The following is a 22,242-nucleotide window of genomic DNA, read 5'->3' as shown; positions in this document are numbered from 1 at the left end:
TTATTTATCCGAATTAGGGTAAACTACCTCGGTTATGGCCTTACGTCTGAACAGCTAAATCTTCTATGAATGTGGATAACCGTTAGAGATAGTTTCAGGGAATATGCCAATGCATTTTTACTTTTTCAATAGAAAAATGGACAACGGAGATAGATGGACACTAGAGAATGCTTTTAAGCTCGATCTAAATCTTTATAAATATAGTTACATCCCGGGACATCAGAACCTTGACATTCTGTTTAGAGGGGCTCCAGGGCAATGTAGTATCAAATTCATATTCCTAGCTGTTTTATTGGATACATTGAAAAACTAGGTTTCCAACAATAAACACCACATTTAGGGTAGTATTGCCCTCTAGGGGCAGTGAGGGGAATGGAAATAGGGTGGTTCAAATCATATTTGCAATGCTTTATTTCTTACGCTGGTGGTTGGCTTATGAGTTTTTAAAAAAATAAAACTTTTTTTTTTTTTTACATTTTTCAATGTCTAAAGTAATAATTTTAGAAAATGTTCCCAAATAGCTGACTCACTATAAAACATTTTACCTCTACTGGTTTTCCACTGTTACTTCTACTTTTTGTGAAATAGATGGTTATTTTACCGTTATTAGCTAATGACTCATGATACTGTAACATGAGATGTCTTGTTATAAATGGAAGAAATCTGATTTCTGAATACTTTTGAAACATATATACATGTTTTCTCCCCTGAAAGATTATTAACGATGTGAATAAACTTTTATTTAAGGAAAAAAACAGTATACACCACACCCTAATACTGGTGAGAGTAAGGAATGCTACTTGTACAATCTATGATTACAACTCATTAGAAGTTTTCAAATGTTTTCCGATTTGATCAACACTACAGCCTTGGCATGGCTAATATTATTTTCCCTATCTTGTGGATGAGGAAGCTGAAGATCAGAAAGGTCAAGGGACTTTTCCCAGGTCTCACAGCTAGTACGTAATATTGCTCCTTCTACTTTACCCCACTTTGGGCAAGATGGGATGAGCGTCAGCTTGAGAGGTGGAGACAAAGCCATAGGTACTGATGTTTCACATGGTTCACTGCTGCCAGTGCTGTAGAAACAGTCAAGCCAATGAGTTCTCACCTGGTGAATCTGCAAGGTGCTCTTGTTTCTCTTCTCTGTCCTGAAACTGAATTAAATGTGACCACAAAGCTGACTTCCCCTGAAAGTACAAGGCATATACAATTTTTCATTTTATAAGAAATGATTCATCAAAAAATAACTTATCAAAACTATTCACATTGAAATGCCTATTTTTTGAAGCTGGGAGACCCAAGACCATCCATTCCTAGCTGGGTGACATTCTGAGCATCCCACTCCCTGTGTAGTGAGGGTCATCCTTTGCCTCACTGACAAGACTGGCAACAGCCTGGGGAAGGGCAGCTCAGCAAAGGGCGGAAGTGCAGGCAAGGAAATTCCCAACTTCAGCTCAGCTGTTACTTAGTTGTATGTAACTAGGGCTGTCTACACTGGCCACACAAGCAAGCACGGAATTAAAGGCTCCAGCAGCACAGAATGTACTTCTGTATGCAAAATATGTTTGGATGTATGCAGTAGCAATGAGGGAAGAAAACTGGGGCAAGAGGAGAAAGAGAAAAGGGGACAAAGAGAGGAAGATGAACAGACAACAGCAAAAAAAAAAATAGAAAGGGAAATGAGGGACAAAAGCAAAGAAATCATCTGTGTTTCTGCCTTGAATAACCGGATAACTTAAAATGGCAAAGAACTGTTAATTCTGGCTAATAGACTTTTTTCTTGGACAGTGATGAAAGCAGATACTTAATGGAACCTACAGGGGATACAGCCTCCGCAGTGAATGTGTTGTTTTATCTTTTCCTGTTTACCGGAAAAGAGCCCCAAACTGCCTGCTAATCATGGGTTATATTTTCTTTTTCTGGAATTAAAATGCCTGTGGCGTATTTCTAGTCATCCTGTGACAAAAGGACATAACCTTTAATTTTTATAGTATCTTTTTCTGTTACTTTTCTTAACAGAGCTCCTAACTCGCCCTGTCACCAGGGCCTCTTGAGACTGTTACCTGCTTGACCTGCAAGCCATGGCTCCATATCCTTTCCAGCAGGTCACAGAGGCTGGCGATCAGGGTGTTCTCCTCCAAGCCGGTTATGTTTGCTTCCCCGTGGCCCAGTTCCACTGCTTCGTGTCCCATCTTTTCCACCAACATGCGTTTTGTCTGAAAATATCACATGTGGTCACAAGTGTTAACCCCAGCAGTGAGCCCAAAAGCCATCAAGTCAATTCCTGGATCAGGAGATCTGGGTTCCCCTTCATTATACTTCTAACTGCAGATTTTGAATCACCTTGGGAAAAGTGTCTTAATCTCTGTGGTCAACTAACAAGTAATATTATGTATACTTTTACTATTTTGTCAGAGAAATAGTCACTAAAGAGAGACTCTGATGCTATTTTAAAGTATCCTCATGTAAATGCTTATGTACAATAATTTTCAGATTACTTGCTTGAATAACATTGGGGGATTACACCAGGCCTAGAAAATATACTATAGAATCTGAAAACCCCATTCTGCCACAACTCACACTTCATCTTAGCATACTAAAGATATTCACACTTAGTTTTGATTGCACTTAGGCAAAAACCACAATACATACAGGCAGCTCTAAATTTTTTCAGAACTGTCTAATTTGTGAGTGAAGCAGACCTCTTTTTTTCCTTCCTCTTTTTCTCTTTCATGTCTTCTCTGCTATGAGTATGTACCAGAAAATGGAAAGGAAATGGAAGTCAGTTTCAAGAAAGTTAAGTTACAGCAGACTTAGCTGCCCTTATAAAATGTAAAGTGAGAGAGAATCTAGTTCCTCTAGGCAAGGACCTTGTCTGTGTGATTCAGCATTGTAAGCTGATGCTAAAATAGTGCATTTACTGAATACAGAGAAGGTACTCAAGAAATGACTGTCAAATAAATGAATGAAGTTATTGGCTAAAATGATGTTCTGAGTTTTTTCAATTTGTATTGCTACCTCTGATAAACACAGATGTCTGAGAGGAGACTCATGTGTAATATATACAAACCTACAACACAGCTAAGGTCTTCTTCTTTATGGATATACGCACACACATGAGCACAGATAAGGTTCTACACAGGTGCACATAGAGACACATATAAACACATACAAAAAAATGTGTTGCCTTTCACATAAGATGACGACATCCCTGACACAACTTCTGACTGGCTTAATATCTGTCATGTTGGAGAGGAAGATAGCAATGACTGAAAGGTGAGAAAAACCATGCAGGGCTCCCATGTCACTGATTCTGTGGGTAACAGAACCCATGGAGGTTCATGCCCTCAGTAAAGAGCACATGAGGTTTATGCCCCAGTAAAAGTGTCCTTCTAGGGAAGCTACAGGCTCAAGTGGGGGTTGGCTCAGCTCATCTTAGCTTCATACATGGACTGAACATGAATGTACACTGTCCTGCACAGTGAGTAATACATACCTTCATTCTACATTCTTTTAATAAGCCTTCTACAAATTTCCAGTTGGTTTGTGCAATCACTGCAGGAGAGAGGTCTGACAATTTGGGTTGCCTCAGGTTTTTTCCTAAACTTCGTGCCTCTTGCATGTATTTCTAAAAATTAAAGAGTATTTTTAATGCATAAACATCAGATATTCTTCTGACCTACTTAACCTTACAAACAAGTGCGGGAACAAAAAGATGCAAAGAAAGGCCATAAGTGTATACGTGCAATAGCCGTTCAAGGTTTAGCACACTGAAAGGCAGAGGGTATTCATACCCCCTCTACTGTTAGCCCTGTGAAAAGGAGAGTGACAGAAGCCACACCAAGTAAAAACTCATTCAAAATGAGATGGTGTTTCATCTAGTTCAGTCTTTTTACTGGGAATACCCAGGGGTGTGATTAGTCAGGGTCATGGCTGGGATGGAAAAATTTGCATGTCTGAATAACAAATCCAAGGTTCTCCAGGAACCCAGTGATTCTCAGATCACTGGTTTCCTCCACCCATCTCCCCACAAAACAAGAGCCTTGACATGCTTCTAACCTCTTGGGCAGTGCTGTCCAACCCAACCCTTTGCTCTAATCAAGTCACAACAGTAAAATCAGGAGCTCTGGAAAATGGTTGCAACAAATTTCACAACCTCAGGCATATCTGCTTTTTCATAAAATGGGCATAAAACAAGCCCACCTGCCTCACAGAAAGCTATGAGATCACTCTGAAAAGTATCATGTGCTCCAAATGCAGGAGGAGGCCTCTTGTTTCCAAGACATTTTGCTACATCCCTCCTTTACCTTGTTCCACAGTCAAAAGAAAGCAGAAATATCATTTTAGGAGACATCAATGGCTCAGAGAGGACCACAGAAACTCAGACCACTGCTCTTGAGCTGATTAGTGAACTTCCAGGAAAAAAAAAAAAATCACTACACGTAATTAGCGCAGGACAGCTGTTGCCTTTCTTCTTTCTGTGGTAACTGCAAAAGCTCATCCAGATACCTTATGTTTGTATCAGGACCACAGGGCAGAATCTCCAAAAAGTCTAAGTGTTTTAGGTCCATATTTAGAGAATAATTGCTCTAAATTATATAGTAAAAGCAGCAGTTTATTGGAGACAGAGAGATTGCAAGCCAGCACATCCTCCCACAGATACATATGTGAAGTCTATCTTTTCTATCTTAAGGGGAAATTTGATATTATAAGAAAAAGATGTGTAAAATCCTTTGCATTCTTTAAATAAAAGAGAGTTTGCACATTTAATACATTCCCCCTTGGAAGAAAAATAACCTGCTAAATCTAGTACAATTTGTTAAAAATCTCACCAATTAGGGATTCAACGAATCCATTTACCTTCTACTTCCACCAGCTCTCCTGACGAAAGGCAGCATTAACAAAATAATCTCTTTTCCAGTGTAATTATTTTAAGAACAGATTAAAAAATGAAATGAACTCTGCAAGGATTTAGTTGCTATAACAGTTGTATATACTTCTTTCTGCTTCAAAACTTTTTGAGGGTCAAAGAAAGAGGAAAAATTGACAGTGAGAGTCAATTATCACCACTAGGGAAATTAAGTGTAACGAGGTCTAGCAAAACATCCTGAAGGTTAATGTTCAAATAAATAAAAGCAGGAAATGAAAAGTTTCAGAAAAACAAACCTGAGATATAAGACAGGGATCATATATGAGATTATAATACCTGCATGTCCTATCATTTCAGGTTGTACTAATGTTATCTGGAATATTACAAATTAGAGATAAATGGTTGGTAAAAACAAATGTTAACTGTTAAATGTTAAAAGGGTTCTGTTTCTCCCCCAGCCTCAATTCCTCCATCTTTAGGACTTGTGCAAATGCAGAGAGACCCACTACAACACTCAATTCTCAAGAAGAGTTAAGTATTAAACTTGGCTTAGGAAGAAATACACTGGCTACAAGAAGTGAAGTACATGGTCAGGCAAGAGGCTAGGAAGAAGCCACAGGCATTTTTCTTTTCTCTGAAATATATGCATAATTAGATTTTTAAAAGTCAATAATTGGATTAAAAATTAAGCACTGTTTAAAGTTTATGTTTTATTTTATAAATGACAGAAAGCTAGAATGGGGCTGTCCTTTGAGTGGCCTTATTCACCAATCACCCTGCACATACAGGGCAGATGTAGTATTAGCCAACAGTGAATTCCACAGGGCCACGTGCAAATTCTCCTTCTGAGCATCTTTGCTGAAGCCACAAAATAAGCAACATTCCACAGACATGCACAGAATGGATACAGGGGTGGCTCAAGACCCTTCCTCACAGCAAGAAGTGAGGCTGCCCCTGTATACTACAAAAATAGAGCAGTGCCTTTACAGTAAACAAGTGACGATAAGAATGTGATTTTCTTTGGGGTCGCTGGAAGAAAAGGTGTATTTTAAGATAAAAAACTGAGAAGAAAGAGAAATCTTTCACAAGGAGTGGTTTTATAATAAGTTGATTTCCCTACAGAGGGAAGTCACCCCACCTTTCTTTTGAGATTTCTATTATGCTCTTCATCGTTTTTGCCTAAGCCAAAAGCAAATCAGTAGGAGCTACCTATGAAAATATATCCTATTATTCAGTAAACACTGAAATAACTGCTCTTTAGTACAGGCTTTCCCTGAATTTTCTAATAAACACACTGTCCCTCTAACCAGCATGGAGTCTGTGAAGAGCAGACCACTGTAAAGTTAAGTAAATTTATATTAATATGTCATAATGGGAAAGAATACAACCAGGAGTCCTAAGTAACTCTGGCCCTCAGGTGAGTAGTTCTTCAGTGCAACTCAGTGTGTAGGGTTACTGGGAAGAGCACTGGCTTGGAGGCCTGGCCTGTGGGCCTAGCCCTGACTTTGCGTGTCCCTTTGACTTTAGGCGAGCCTCTTGGACTTCAGTTAAATCATGTCAAGTTGGACAAAGTTACCTCAAATGTTCCTCTTAGCACTAAGATTCTATATTGATGATCTGATTTTCTGACCATATAAAATACAGACCAGGAATAAGGAAGGGTAAATTAAAACACTATGGAGATAAAACTCGGCAAAAGAAAAGCTGTTTGAAAATGAATCACTTCTGCACTTTTGCAAAATGCTTAAATAAGAATATTTGAATAGTTAATGTATTTCCCCTTTGGAAGAAAAACAATTGTGCTAAATCTAGTCCCCCCTTTCCCCCTCAAAAACACCACTGGGGCTTCCCTGGTGGCGCAGTGGTTGGGAGTCCGCCTGCCGATGCAGGGGACGCGGGTTCATGCCCCGGTCCGGGAGGATCCCACATGCCGCGGAGCGGCTGGGCTTGTGAGCCATAGGTCGCTGAGCCTGCGTGTCCGGAGCCTGTGCTCCGCAACGGGAGAGGCCACAACAGTGAGAGGTCCGCATACGGCAAAACAAAACAAAACAAAACAAAAACAAAGAACAAAACAAAACAAAAAACCCCACCACTGATAGGGAATTCAAATAATCAGTTTTGTCTGCCCATGGTATAGAATTACTCTTGTTAGTGCACACCACCATGAAACGGTACCAATCACAAAAGGAACTGGAGAGCTAACGGTTCACGTCACAAGGTGACGTGAGGCATTCTAGAGGCTAGGTGCACTCACACACGTGGATGATTCGAGGAACACCAAAGACAAGGTTCAGGAACATCTGCAAAGCACTTTCAGGCAAAGAACATACCAGGCAGCACTCAGAGAAGGATTTTTTAGGAAGCCGTGCAGGAGGAGGTGGACCCTGATCCCACTCCCAGAATGCCATGGACTTCTGGCAGACCACAAGTTCCCCGGAAGGCTAAGAGGATGGAGAAGTGCCAATGACAGAAAAGCAAAAAAAAAAAAAACAAAGGACAGGGAGAAAGAGACAGCAAAACAAGCATGCATATGATAAAGTCACAGCAGAAGGGAAGGGAGAGAAGAAATACAGCAGCACAAAAGAAAAGCAGTAGACAGGCTATGCTTCAGTTCTTAAGAAAATGTTTAAAATCATATATATATACATGGACACATCAACAAAGAGCAATATATATACTTGGAATGCTGTTTTCTGCTTTATTTCTACCCATCTGAGTTTAGAAAATAGTTAACGGATCTTCTGACTGCATTTTCTTTTTCTTTTTTTTTTTGCGGTACGCGGGCCTCTCACTGTTGTGGCCTCTCCCACTGCGGAGCACAGGCTCCGGACGCGCAGGCTCAGAGGCCATGGCTCACGGGCCCTGCCGCTCCGTGGCATGTGGGATCCTCCCGGACCGGGGCACGAACCTGTGTCCCCTGCATCGGCAGGCGGACTCTCAACCAGTGCGCCACCAGGGAAGCCCTGCATTTTCTTTTGATCACAAGAAAAAAAAAACTTACTTATCATTATTCAAATGTGTAATTACCGTTTTATTTTCAAGTAGTACAAATAAAGCATAAGGATCTCAATTTAAAATAATTTTAAAACACTCCTAAAAATGGTGTCAGCAAGCCAAGGACAAAGCACAGGCAAAGATATCTTTACTTACTAAGTTTAAATTATGCTTGAAACTTAGAAAGTCTATGCTTCTTATAGCTTTTTTTCCCTGTGGGAGAAATACTGACCAAAATTTATCCTAAGCTTAGCCTTTACTTGATGTGGTACACAGGGAGACTTGTTTTACAGCCTTATTTTAGATGTATTAAAATTACAAAAAATGGAAAAAAAGGTGCTTTCAGCTATGTCAGTATAAAAGGATTACTATTTTAAAACATAATTGAACGATTCTTTTAGAAGAACACAAAAGAACCCACACAATGACACCTGCTGGGTTAAGTAAGCCTAGATCACAGCTCTTGCATCAAGGCATCCCGGGATGGCAGCCCACATACCTCCCTCAAGTCGTTGTCCAGCCCAACGTGCTCGGAATGTTGGCGAAGGCGGTCTTTCCGGCGCTGCGCAGTGGCACTCCGACTTACCCAGCGACTGAAAGAACAGAAGGGGTAGGTTAACAGAAACAACCAAACAAAAATAAAATGCGATCACTTGTCTTTAAAATAGAAAGAATGTACTGTTGAAAACCAAAGACCAACAATACTTATTTTTCAATCAATTCTTTTTAAAAATATATAGCAGCTTTATTGAGATGTAATTTAGATACATACAATTCACCCATTTAAAGTATCCAATTCAATGGTTTTTAGTATATTCATAGAGGTATGCAACCATCACCACAATCAATGCTTTGTTGGAACCGAGGTTAAAAAATGCACAGTAGCTGTAATGATCCTCTTTTCCACCTTACCTGCCCAACAGAACCCCAAACCTGGATAGAGACTACCCTCTCACTTCCTTTCAAAATATCCATGCAAATTAGTTACTGATCTCCCTCATGACTACCATGAATCACTCTACCTGCCCTTTATCAACTTTTCCCCGCTCCCCATTCCCAAACCTCTCACTTTATCCTCAAGTGCCTACACTCAACAGATGACCCAGCCTTGCCTCCCTCTTCCTACCCTCTACTTCAATGATGCACACACGCAAACCCGTCATCTTTCTTCTAATCCCAAAGTATAATGTATATTGGCCACAACTATTGCTTCCACCAGGATCCCTGACCAGTTCTCTCTTGCCTTCTCCAATCTGCTCCATTAGAAACCGCCTATGCCATAGCTCCAATTTTTCTCTCTCAAATGAGGATTGCCCTTCAGCTTACAAGTATGCTGGTCTCTCTCGACATTCGATAGTTAAATTTAAATCTGTTTTTTTTCACTCTTCTCATGTAAACATTCTTAAGAAAAGTTTAGATGTAAGGCCTCTACTTATTTATCTTTGGATATTTTGTTCATCTCAGATCAGCTTCTTCTCCCTAAAAATGCTCCTGAAGCCATTTATAGCCCTCACTGCCAATCCAATGGCTATTTTTCAATTCTTAGCTTACTTAAACTCTCTGCTGATCATCCTTTCTACCTTAAAACTCCAGTTGTCTTCAACTACCTCAGTGCTTCCAATGGGATAAGCTCTCTCACCTTTGAGCTTTTGAAGATGAAGTTTTCTCCCAACTTCTATTCATCTCTCAGACAGCTTTAGATGCTACACAGGAAGTCTTCTATGGTTCTTCCAAATCTAAATTAGCTACCCCTCTTATACTCTCCAACTGTATTATTTATTACAGTGTGTTATAATTACTTATCTCTATTTTCTATACAATCCTCTCTACTATAAACGCTTGAAGGGTTGGTATCATGTCTTTCAGCCATTTTATTTGCAGAGTCAACTACATCACCTGCCCCTTCTATAAATATACCCTAAATAAATGTAATCAGAGACACAGTCTAATATTTAGGTTTATAGACACTCATCACAGCATATATGCAATAACCAATTCTGTGCTTCCATTATTCTAAGACTCACATTTTGGCTTTTAAATGTTCCTGAAACTAGGATGAATCTTCTACTTCATATACATGTTTAAAGTATAATTTTTCCAAAAAGCTTTTGAATTAATAGCAGATCTTACAACCAACAGTTACTTAGAATCAAGTAAATGTGCTCAAAGCAACCCAAATGTTCAACAGTAGGAGGTGCTATATAATGAAACATCATATAGTCATTTAAAAAAATTAAGTTACTAGGAATATCAATAATATGGGAGAGTACTTATGATACAATAATGAATGAAAAAGCAGGATACAACATTGTGTAAGCATTTTCTACTTTTGTAAAAAAACAAAACAAAATAAGTATGGACATGCACACATATCAGGATCCATGCAATGGAAGGTCATAAAACCAAATGTTAACATCTCATGGTGATGGCATTATAGGTGGTTTTATTTTTATTTACAATGTTTTTTATTGAGGTATAGTTGATATACAATATTATACAAGTTTCAGGTATACAACAAGTGATTCACAATTTTTCACAAGTGATTCACAATTTTTATTATTTTTTTTAGTTAAAAAATTTTATTTAGTTAGTTTTGTTTGCATCGAGTCTTAGCTGTGGCATGCGGGACCTTTCATTGTGGCACGCAGGCTTAGTTGCCCTGCAGCATGTAGGATCTTAGTTCCCCGACCAGGGATCGAATCAGTGTCCCCTGCATTGGAAGGCAGATTCTTAGCCACTGGACCACCAGGGAAGTCCCAAAGTGAGTCACAATTTTTAAAGGTTATATTCCATTTACAGTTATTATAAAATATTGGCTACATTTCCTGTGTTGTACAGTATTACCCTTGTAGCATATTTATTTTGTGCATAGTAGTTTGTACTTCTTAATTCCCTCCTCCTATCTTGTCCCTCCCCGCTTCACTATCCCCACTGGTAACCACTAGTTTGTTCTCTGTATCTGTGAATCTGTTTCTGTTCTGTTATGTTCACTAATTTGTTTTAGTTTTTAGATTCCACATATAAGTGATAGCATAATACCCTCCATGTCCATCCATGTTGTTGCAAATTCCAAGTTTTCATTCTTTTTTATGGCTGAGTAATATTCCATTGTGTGTATATATGTATGTGTGTGTGTATACACACACACACACACACACATCACATCACATCTTCTGTATCCATTCATCTGTTGATGGACACTTAAGTTGCTTTCATATCTTGGCAATTTATAAATAATGCTGCTATGAACATTTATTTATTTTTATAGTTGCGCGCCACAACTAGAGAGAAGCACGCACGCCACAAGGAAAGGTGCTGCATGCCAGAACTAAGACCCAATGCAAACAAAAATAAATAAATTGGGGTGCATGTATCTTTTCAAATTAGTGTTTTCTGTTTTTTTCAGGTAAATACCCAGAAGTGGAAATGCTATAAAATATAGCAATAGAACTATAAAATAGTTCTATTTTTAGTTTTTTAAGAAACCTCCATACTGTTTTCCTTAGTGACCTCACTGATTACGTTCCCACCAATAGTATTCGAGGGTTCCATTTTCTCCACATCCTCACCAACATTTGTTATTTGTGGTCCTCTTGATAACAGCCATTTTGACAGGTGTGAACTGATACTTCTCTGGTTTTAATTTGCACTTCTTTGATGATTAATAATGTTGAGCATCTTTCTTGTGACTGTTGGCCATCTGTGTATGTCTTCTTTGGAAAAATGTCTATTCAGGTCTTCTGCCCATTTTTTTTTTTTTTTTTTTTTTTTTTTTTGCATTACACGGGCCTCTCACTGTTGTGGCTTCTCCCGTTGCGGAGCACAGGCTCCGGAAGCGCAGGCTCAGCAGCCATGCCTCACGGGCTCAGCCGCTCCGCGGCATGTGGGATCTTCCCGGACCGGGGCACGAAACTGTGTCCCCTGCATCGGCAGGCAGACTTTCAACCACTGCGCCACCAGGGAAGCCCCCATTTTTTAATTGGGTTGTTTGGTTTTTTGATGTTGAGTTGTATGAGCTGTTTATTTGTGTTGGATATTAATTCCTTATTGGTCATATCATTTGCAAATATTTTCTCCCATTCAGTAGGTTGTCTTTTGGTTTTGTTGATGGTTTTCTTTGCTATGCAAAAGTTTTTAAGTTTAATTAGGTCTTATTTGTTTATTTTTGCTTTTATTTCCTTTGCTTTAGGAGACAGATCCAAAAAATTTTGCTACTATTTATGTCAAAGAGTGTTCTGCCTATGTTTTCTTCATATATCAAACTATTTAAAAAGATTTCTCAGGTCTTGACTTATCATCCCCATGACTGTATTCATTGTACTATTCTAGAAATATTTACTCTTGAGTATATCCCTGACAGCACAGAGCTATACACAAGTTAAGAAATGAATTTATATTTTTGCCATTCAGGGGAAGTCACTGCATTACTGACAATTCACAATTTAAAATTTTCTTATTAATGAAGTATCCAATTTACAAAAAGCTTAAAATGAGAATGCTGCTTCTTTTGTTGCTTTTTAAATAACTTATGCATGGCTTTGGTTTCAAACTGACGAATCATCTCGTTTCAGTCTGCTATTTAGGTGAACACTGAATAATTATTATAAAAATGGTAGCAAAGGAAGGTAACCCCTCTTAAAATGTTTTTTGTTGTTGTGTTGTTTTTTTGTGTTGTGTTGTTTTGTTGTAGTGTTTTTTTTTTTTTTTAAAGAATAGGTTTATAGCGGTAAAAAAAAAGGTACTAAGATCTAGTGACAGATCTTTGAAGTAGAATCCTTGGAAGTGTCCCTAAAGCAAAAGATCAATAAAAGACTGTAAAAAGGATACAAAGAGAATTGGGTGACTGAAAAGATCCAGAAAAAAAGCATATCAAGACCAGTACTGACAAAGATTCTCTGCTTGACCAAACTTTAGTTAGACTCCTAACCTTTCCTAAGCCCATTTGTGCATTTCTTTGTAAAATTCAGTTTTAGCAAGAACCTAGCTAAGTCAGTTTAGCAGAAACCATCTCCCCTCTCATTACATGATCATTCTGGATATCTGATCAGGTTCTGAATTCTCCACCATCCCCCAGGTGATGTTTAATCACCTAAGCCTGCCTTCCACAAGAATCCTGTTAGGTCAGTTTAGTCAGAATCCCCCATACCCATGATGTTTCCTCTTACTAATTTCTTATCCGCTGACCTCCACTCTGCTCCTTGGTGATAAATTCCCACTTGTCCATGCAGCATTTAGAGAAGCCTCTAATCTCCCTCTCCACTGCAAGACCCCATTGTGGTGGTCCCTACACCTTGAATAAAGGTGCCCCTCCACCTTGAATAAAGTCTGTCTTCCCATCTTCAACAAGTGTCATGAATATTTTTTTAACAGCTCTGAAGCAAAATATAAATACCAGCTGATGAACTTATATAGTAAATAAAGAGGAAGAGTAAAATATAAGTAATACAATGTACAAAGACCTGGAGGCCTTGGAAACAGCCTTGTAGCAAAAAACAGTCAGTGTAAGATAGTAAAATTTGTTCAGGGATTTAAAAAATTAGGGTTACTGGGCAAGGTGGTTCAAATAAATAGTAAAAATATGAAATAGATTATAAACACCAGCTAATAAACTTATATAATGAATAAAGGAAGCAGAATACACATGGATGAACATTTCTCCTGGCAGGCAAGGTGGAAAAGCACAGAAGATAAGGATAAATATTAATTTACAGGATATAACTAGCATCTCACTCTGTGAGACAAAATGCCCAGTTTAATTTTATTTTCAAAACAGGGAAATGAGCATCTACTTAAGAAAATTACTATGAAGTCCACAATTCCTGGTCTTGTTAAGTAAATTAATTTATTCTTTGCATTATTAAACCTCATTTCTAAGCATAATTTTACCAAAGATGACCACATTTGCTGAAATACTGAAGACTGTTTATTTGCTTTTGCTTTGTAAGTAGTGTATGAAATTCTTACAGTTGATCAACCATTTGTACAGGCACGGTTATAAATCCCTTTACCCTGTAATTAGTTCTGACATCTATTCTCTTTCAGACTACAATCTAGCTGAAAATGTAATGCTTGGGGCTCTGTGTGGAAATGGGGAGATTATATATAAGATTAAAAGCAATAAAATATGGCATTTGAAAATTGAAATCTTCCCTTCTAAGCACTCCTTACTTCCTTTCCCTGCCTTTATTTTTCTTCACAAACCTTATCGCTTTCTGACAGGTTACTTATTTTACATATTAAATTTTTTTGTTTGCGCCCTCATGTTGAAAGCAGGGATTTTTGTTATTTTGTTCATTGCTGAACTCCCAATGAACAGGACAGTGTCTCACATATAGTAGGGGGTTCCATAAATATTTGCCAAATGAATGAATGAGCACTCTAATGCTATCAAAAGGAAATAAAAACCATTTAAATTAATAGTCTACTCATATCAAATTGATTCAAAAAATTAGGATAATTTATAGACATAAGAAAAAAATGAATAAACTGATGACTAGTCATTCACTTCTGAAAAACAGAACATTGTATCTAGTACAATCATCTGTAAAGTCTGAATCCTCATAATGGTCAACATCTCTTAGCACATTTTAAGTTCAGTGTTTATAAAAGCAGGGATAGCTCTTCACTAGAAGGTGAAACCCTGTAAATTAACTAAGGTAAGTAAGGTAAAATTTTCAGTCATTAGCTATTTACTTCCATCTTGTAAGCAGCATATTAAATTCTCTCTACAGCCTTCCTACCCAAGACTTTATCATAAACGCTGCGTTTCTACAGGAGGGGCCACCTTTCTAGTGAATCATCCTCCTTTACTGTCTTCATTAAAGTTCAAACAACCTATTTAAGTAAAAGAGTTCAATCAAATAAAGTTTTTGAAAAATCCACAATTCTTTCACTTTACTGCATAGTGATCCTTTTCCAAATATGTAAAAGAATGCTGGTACTGAAGATTTTCCAGAACTTTCCACAGTTCTTATGAATGAGACACCATGAACATGGAATAAGGAGACCTGGGTTCTAATCCTAACCCTGCCATTAACCCAAAAGTGTACTCTTACCAACATATAACGATGACACTACTTCGGGGTTAGGCTATTTGATCTCAATCTTTTCTTCATGAGGCAAGATGGCGCCTGAGAATGTATCTTGCTTCCCAAATTATTATCCTATCTTCTTTTGGGTCCACCCCTCTTAACAAAGCCCAGTGTGAGGTAGAAGTGAGGCATCTGAGGGCTCTTTCATTCTGAAAGACCATTTGGCTGGTATGACAGGCTGTTGCTAAACTCCCTTACGTTCAATATTTTAGGCTATTCAAAATTTCTTGGGGGCTACCAAAGCAAAACATCCAACTCCAGAAGTAACAAAAGGCACACGTCACCTTTATATTAGAGTAACAGAGCCAGGCAGTATATCTAGTACAATGGTTAAGTGCTTGGGCCCCTGAATCAGCAGACCTAGGTTTGAATCCTAGTTTCACCACTTCCTACTATGTGATCTTGAAGCAAGTTGTTGACTGTCTCTGAGCCTCAATCATAAAATGGGTAAAGCAATATAGGCTTTATATGTAGGGATATGCTTGTAATAAGGATCAATGAGCTAATGTACTTAGTGCAGTCAGAAGAGACGCTAGTGTCAACTGGCTTAATAATATTAGCTATTATCAGCAACATCTCCACAACCAACATTCTCTTGGCATGGAGAAGGCTCCACTGGCAGGGAAGATAATGCTTTCTGAAAGCAGAAAAAATGGGTTACAAGGACGGATAATTACTTTAAGTGAAGCAGTGATGAAAATTTCCAAATTTTTTGATTGAGATCTCAAAAGGGGCGGATATTTATAATGATACATACAAGCATACCTCATTTTATTGCACTTCAAAGATACTGCATTTTTTACAGATTGAAAGTTTGTGGCAACCCTGTGTGACGGCTAGAGTTTTTTAACAATAAAGTATTTTAAGATGTGTCTATGTAAAAAAAATAGACATAATGTTATTCTACACTTAATAGACAACAGCATAGTGTAAACATAACTTTTATATGCACTGGGAAACCAAAAACTTCTTGCTTTATTGCAATATTCATTTTACTGTGGTGCTCTGGAATCAAAACCATAATATCTCTGAGGTATGCCAGTACTAGACTCTGAAAGCAAAGGAAACAGCAATGTATATAGTACTATAACTGTTTTCCTTAATTCATACACACCATCTTTTTTCCTTTGATGTGTTTGCTATCACTGTAGTTTTTTCACGTGTAGACCTAAATGAATCAGTAATTTTGACACATTTCAGAAATACATTTAAAGGAACACCTTTAGCTGGGAAAATGGTAAGGGTTTCACTCCTTCAGGTTATTAAAAATAGGACAGTAACTATACAAACACAAGATAAACAAATATTACCACATATATATGCATCCCAAGAAACTCCAAGTAGCACAATACTTAGCTTAGTATAGTGTTTAATAAATTAAACCGGGCCTCCCTGGTGGCGCAGTGGTTGAGAGTCCGCCTGCCGATGCAGGGGATACGGGTTCGTGCCCCGGTCTGGGAGGATCCCATATGCCGCGGAGCGGCTGGGCCCGTGAGCCATGGCCGCTGGGCCTGCGCATCCGGAGCCTGTGCTCCGCAATGGGAGAGGCCACAACAGTGAGAGGCCCGCATACCGCAAAAAAAAAAAAAAATAAAATAAAATAAAATTAAACCAAGCATTACCATCACATATGATAAAGATAATTTACTAAGTTTTCTTTTTTCCTGACCAATAAAATCACGACAATCATCACGGGAAATAAAGAGGTAAGTACCAAAACTTCCCCAACAGGTAGCTCAGCAGATCATATGTTAGACAGAAACATACTTTAAAGCCATGTTTCAAGAACTTGCATATTATTACTTAGATTGGGCCATTTAGGTTAAAAGGCATAATTCCACCTGTCTTATTCCCCTCAGTGGATTCTCTACTTGCCTTCTGACAATTCTGGTGGCTCAACGCCACTTCCATTTTATACACCCAACCTCTACCACAGTCTTCTATCTCATTTGTTGGCCACTGCCTGGCTCCTCCCTTTCCTTCTCTGAGCCTCTTTAATAAAATCACAGATGTTATAGAATGTTATTAAATGAGAAAAGGGGCAAGTGATTCCAAATTGTCCAAGGATCCTAAGCTGGTTAGTGGTCAGGAATGAACTAAATTCCAGAACTGCTGATTTCCAATTCAAAGGCTTCTTTCCAACTTACCATATTCCCCATTAATACTCTCCTTTGAGTTCTTTTCTTGTAAAATCCTTCTTTATTACATTCTTGTGTTCAGCTAAAATCAAGAATTCCCCTAAATCCAAATAACTCTTTTCAATTCTAACCATATTCAGATATTTTCTGAGTGGAACATCTACCATAAAAAAATATATGGTTTACCTTTATTTTTGGTTGTTTTGTAATTTCTGCACTTGATACTTACAAGTACAAAATGGTGTCATGGGTTGAATTGTGTCTCCCTAAAAGATAAGCTGAAGTTTTGTTTTTTTAAATTAATTAATTAATTAATTAATTTCGGCTCCGTTGGGTCTTCATTCCTGCGCGTGGGCTTTCTCTAGTTGCGGCGAGCAGGAGCTACTCTTCATTGCGGTGCATGGGCTTCTCATTGTGGTGGCTTCTCTTGTTGTGGAGCACGGGCTCTAGGCGCACGGGCTTCAGTAGCTGTGGCACGTGGGCTCAGTAGTTGTGGCTCATGAGCTCTAGAGCACAGGCTCCATAGTTCTGGCGCACGGGCTTAGTTGCTCCGTGGCATGTGGGATCTTCCCGGATCAGGGCTTGAACCAGTGTCCCCTGCATTGGCAGGCGGATTCTTAAAACCACTGAGCCACCAGGGAAGCCCCAAGATATGATGAAGTCTTAATCCCAACACCTGTGGATGTCACCTTATTTGGAAAGAGGATCTTTGCACATGTAATCAAGTTAAGATGAGGGCATTTAGGGTGGGCCCTAATCCAACATAACTGGTGTCCTTACAAGAGGAGAGCAGACACAGAGGGATGGTAGCCATGGGAAGAGGAGGCAGAGACTGAGTTATGCTCCTGTAAGCCAAACAATGCCTGGGGCTACCAGAAGTGGGAAGGGGCAAGGAAGGGTCCTTTCCTACAGGCCTTGGAGGCAGCATGGTGCTGCCAATACCTTGATTTTGGACTTCTAGCTTCCAGAACTATGAAAGAATAAATTTCTCTCGTTTTAAGCCACCAAGTTTGTAGTACTTTGTTATAGCAGTCCTTGGAAACTAATACAGACAGTGAAGGCATAACTTTTCTAATTCCCTTAGACAGTATTAGCATTATATTTAAACCACAGTCATTTAAAATGAAATTATTCTCAAGTGCACATTACTTCAACAAGAGAAAAATATCTAGTCTTTGGATTTTCTTACATGATGGAATTAAAAGTCAAATACTCATTGAGTGTCAATTCATATTTCAAACAGATTAATTTGGTCTTTGAAAAAGTAATGATTGATAAAATGTTTAATAGTTAAGCATTCCCCATTAGAGCACTGTGCCCTTCATTCACTCCTTCAACCAACTACTCAAGTGAAGAACATGCTTACTTGTTATTAGCTGGTCCTGTTGCCAAGACATCAGACTGTAACTTTGGAAAGAACCCTTGCTCATATTTGCCTTGACCAATTTTCATATCAAGTAGATGTGGGTGGATTGCAGTGTGATCCATTTTCATCAGTCGCTGCTCAATTGACTGGGCTATAAATTAAATTCATAACATATTAGAGACATTTCATTGGCTAAACCTTAAAAAATAATGCTTCCTCCATTCATGCAGTGACAAGAAACTCAACCTTTCTGATAGTCTGAAATAGATTTTTACAAAAGCTCTTCAGAAATCAGTATAATGTTAAGTATAAAAAGGTTAGTTTTAAGTAAATACTAGATAATTAATTTTCATACTGTTTTCTGCATTTGTCAAAAGCAGGGCAGTGGGGTTAAAAAAATCTATAATTTAGTATTGAAACAGTTTTCCTTAAGTAGGAAATTCAATATTATTAATGAAAATATGGTTCTAAGTACAATATTAAAGAAAATGATGGCAAATAAAATATTTTCCTTGAGCTGAAAGACAAGTAAAGGGAAGAAAAAAGCAAGCATTGTAGCCTTATGTTACTTTATTTCTTTGTGCAAAGAGCCATTAAATATTCATGCTTCTCCATTTGTAAAAACAAGGAACTGTGTAAAGTTTATCACCTCACTTTTAGAAACACATTCTCATTAGTAGGAGTCATTTAGGAGTGTTTATTAGATCAAAAGGCATAATGCAGAGAAAAATAAAATAAGCAGGCATTTAGAAAATGTCCAGGGGATAAGAAACTGCCTTTTGAAGAATAAAATAGGCCAGAGTTAAAAAATAGGAATTACTCAACATTTCTATTTTAAAACCACATAAAGTTGAGAGATGTTTCAAAGGCCCAGGAAACAGTGAACTATTTCTCTGGTAAAAAATCTGATCTTAAATGCCTTTATCAACTGAATTTTCAAGAAAAAATATCATACTTGTGAAGCAAGATTAGGTCTCCCATCCCTTGCCTAGAGATTACTGCAAGGAGAACAAGCAGTAAGTGTGGTTGTGTGATAAACAGCACACACCATGGGAACTAACAATCTTGGGGTTTGAGAGAAGTAAACAGGTATTTTTACAAATATTTCATAGAATCAGTTTATTTTGCCCCATTCAATACCAGCAGATTAAGTATTGCTGGTTCTTACCCATATATACTCTAGAAAAATTTCTGTTTTGAATGGGGAGGGGTCTGTCCATGACACATTCCACTCTTGTCAAATGGACCTGCTTAAGACCATCTTATGTGAGATTGATGCCTCCCAGCCAGTTGTTTGCATTCGCAGCATTAAGGCATGTGTGCAGAAGGCATTATTACCCTAAACTTCAAAATGTTAGGTATCTGTTTTAAGCTTCCCTAATTCTTCTTTATAACTCAGATGAATTTATCCACAACTTTTTGAATTTCATTTTATTTTTAACGTGTAACTTGTAACTTCTCGTGAAACATAGTCCATATGTTCTAGGCTGGGCAAAAGGATGTCATGTTTCAATGTGAAATGATATTTTATTTTCAATGATGCCCCCTGACTCTCCACAACCGTATCTATACTCTTAATGCTTCCTAATATTTATAAAACACAATTAACAGATGGTTAGAGAAACAATGCTTAGATTCATGGCATGGAATTCTCTGAAGTCCCTGACAATTTTATGTTCCATGAAGTACTACAGAATTCCATCTCTGCCAAAAAGTGCTTCTGTTCTCACAAAAGGAAAAAAGGAAAAGTAGCTTCAGTTTTTCCATTGGATTTAAAATGACAGAAAAAAATCCATCTGATATTGAGTTATTCTCCTTTAGTTAGGAAGCTCTGTAAAAACAAACATCATGATTCACAATGAATTACTCTAGGGTTTATGAGACTGCCATAGGGAGCATAACGCAATGCTACGTTTCAGTGATTGTATCATCAGTGAATACTGAACATTCAGAAATTATTAAATGCCTGCTTTGAGAGATCATGGGGCTGTTGTTAGACTTTCAAGGGTTTGTGCCAAAACTCATTTTCTGTGATCAGTAAGGAATAAGAAAACTCTGCGTTACTAGCAACTTGGTGTCTTTCTGCACAGAAATCATGAGGTTCTGGTGCCACAGTATCAGCAGCAGATAGCCTCTGCCTAAAGAGTTCACCTGCAAATCAAAATTCTTTTCAGTTAGAGGCAAAACAGAAGCAAAAGCAAAACAAAGGCCCAAAAAAAAAAAAAAACAAGATACACAATAAAATCCAATGTCAACAAAAAAATCCTAGTCTCTAGTTTCTGTTGTGGGTGAGGGTGGGGAGGAGACAATTTTACCTGATAAAAGAAATAACTGCACCATTTGTGAGACAGACATAGTTACAGCTGACTGCCTCCTTTTACTTTTTTTAAAAATAAATTTATTTATTCATTTTTATTTTTATCTTTGGCTGCATTGGGTCTTCGTTGCTGCGCCCGGGCTTTCTCTAGTTGCAGCGAGTGGGGGCTACTCTTCGTTGTGGTGCGCGGGCTTCTCATTGCGGTGGCTTCTCTTGTTGTGGAGCACGGGCTCTAGGCACGCGGGCTTCAGTAGTTGTGGCTCTCAGGCTCTAGAGCGCAGGCTCAGTAGTTGTGGCACACAGGCTTAGTTGCTCCGCGACATGTGGGATCTTCCCGGACCAGGGTTCAAACCCGTGTCCCCTGCATTGGCAGGTGGATTCTTAACCACTGCGCCACAAGGGAAGCCCTCCTTTTACTTTTTAAGAAAGTCTTTGATAAATTAAGCTCCTGGGAGACTATTCCTAATTTAGCCTAATCTCTTTTTCATATATGTTAAATCTGTAATGGTACATTTTTGTTGTTGTTGTTCTTAAAACTCTTTTAATATAAAAGCAGTAAAGAAGTGTTTTGGGTACATATTGTCTGTTTGTCACTGCTTTTTTAATAGCATCATAAAATAAAAGGACTTCATATATAAGCTATAATGGTACATTTTCAACAGTTTATATAATTTCTGCAATGACAGGAGTATAAAACTCTGAGAGGCTGATAGAAAATCTATTTTAATTGAAAAGATCTTCTAGAAGCACACAAATACAGCAATCAGCACTTAACTTCATTTAAAAAATTCTGTCAGGAAGGGAGGAATAAAATTTGCTCAACAAGGCATTATACTATTTACATGGCTATTAAAGCACTGAAAGTCATCCTATTCTCTGAATAGGCACAGACAGTTTCATTCACTCTACTCCCTCAACTTCTAGAAACACAGAAACAATTGTCACTTCCTAAAGGGGCTCCAAGGATCTATCCTCGTAAGTGGGATACAACAGAATGGTGTTTCAGCGAGTCATCAGAAACCTCTAAGGCTGCACAAGAGACATCATTTATGTACTTCTTTCCTTAAAACAGGTCACAACTACAGCATCACCACCCCTGTAACTTTGATCTATTTAAAATACAGTGAGAAAGGCACGCAACAGAGGCAGAACAAAGAAAACCCACATTGGCTGCCCCTTTTGGCTCCAGGAAAAAGAAAAATTGCTCTCAAATAACTTCGACACGAAGGGGAAGAAATAAAAGGAAGGGGCACTCAAGTGACAGATATCAGTTTATTTGGCAAAGAAAGAGTTAGGAACCAGGAATAAATGTATAAGATTGTGTGGACTGGTATATTGTACATGCTTATTTATTGAATGAACAGCTAATGTGGTAGTGAGACTCCAGGGGCTAGAATCAGTCAAACTCTGGTTCAAATCAGGGCTCTACCAACCACAAGCTATGCAATCACAGCAAGTTACTT

General features: G+C 38.2%; 1 protein-coding gene across 7 annotated transcripts in view; it reads right to left on the bottom strand.

The window, feature by feature from the left end:
* DENND5B (DENN domain containing 5B) overlaps positions 1–22,242 on the bottom strand; it is a 210,632-nt gene that overhangs the window by 40,719 nt on the left and 147,671 nt on the right. For 4 of the 7 annotated variants that reach the window (XM_082634747.1, XM_082634748.1, XM_082634750.1 and 1 more), the window contains 5 exons: positions 18,463–18,613; positions 8,367–8,460; positions 3,500–3,631; positions 2,067–2,219; positions 1,112–1,190 (listed from right to left, as the gene is read on the bottom strand). In XM_082634747.1, the coding sequence (XP_082490873.1) occupies positions 1,112–1,190; positions 2,067–2,219; positions 3,500–3,631; positions 8,367–8,460; positions 18,463–18,613 (609 nt within the window). Of the gene's footprint in view, positions 1–1,111; positions 1,191–2,066; positions 2,220–3,499; positions 3,632–7,203; positions 7,315–8,366; positions 8,461–18,462; positions 18,614–20,526; positions 20,614–22,242 lie in introns of all 7 variants that reach the window. The other 3 variants (XM_082634752.1, XM_082634753.1, XM_082634751.1) reach the window with 3 other exon arrangements.

This window comes from Mesoplodon mirus, assembly GCF_964341445.2.
Source record: "Mesoplodon mirus genome assembly, chromosome: 11".
Classification (NCBI taxonomy): Eukaryota; Metazoa; Chordata; class Mammalia; order Artiodactyla; family Ziphiidae; genus Mesoplodon; species Mesoplodon mirus.
The sequence above is the reverse complement of the archived record's forward strand: the minus strand, read 5'-3'. Positions and strand labels throughout refer to the sequence as shown.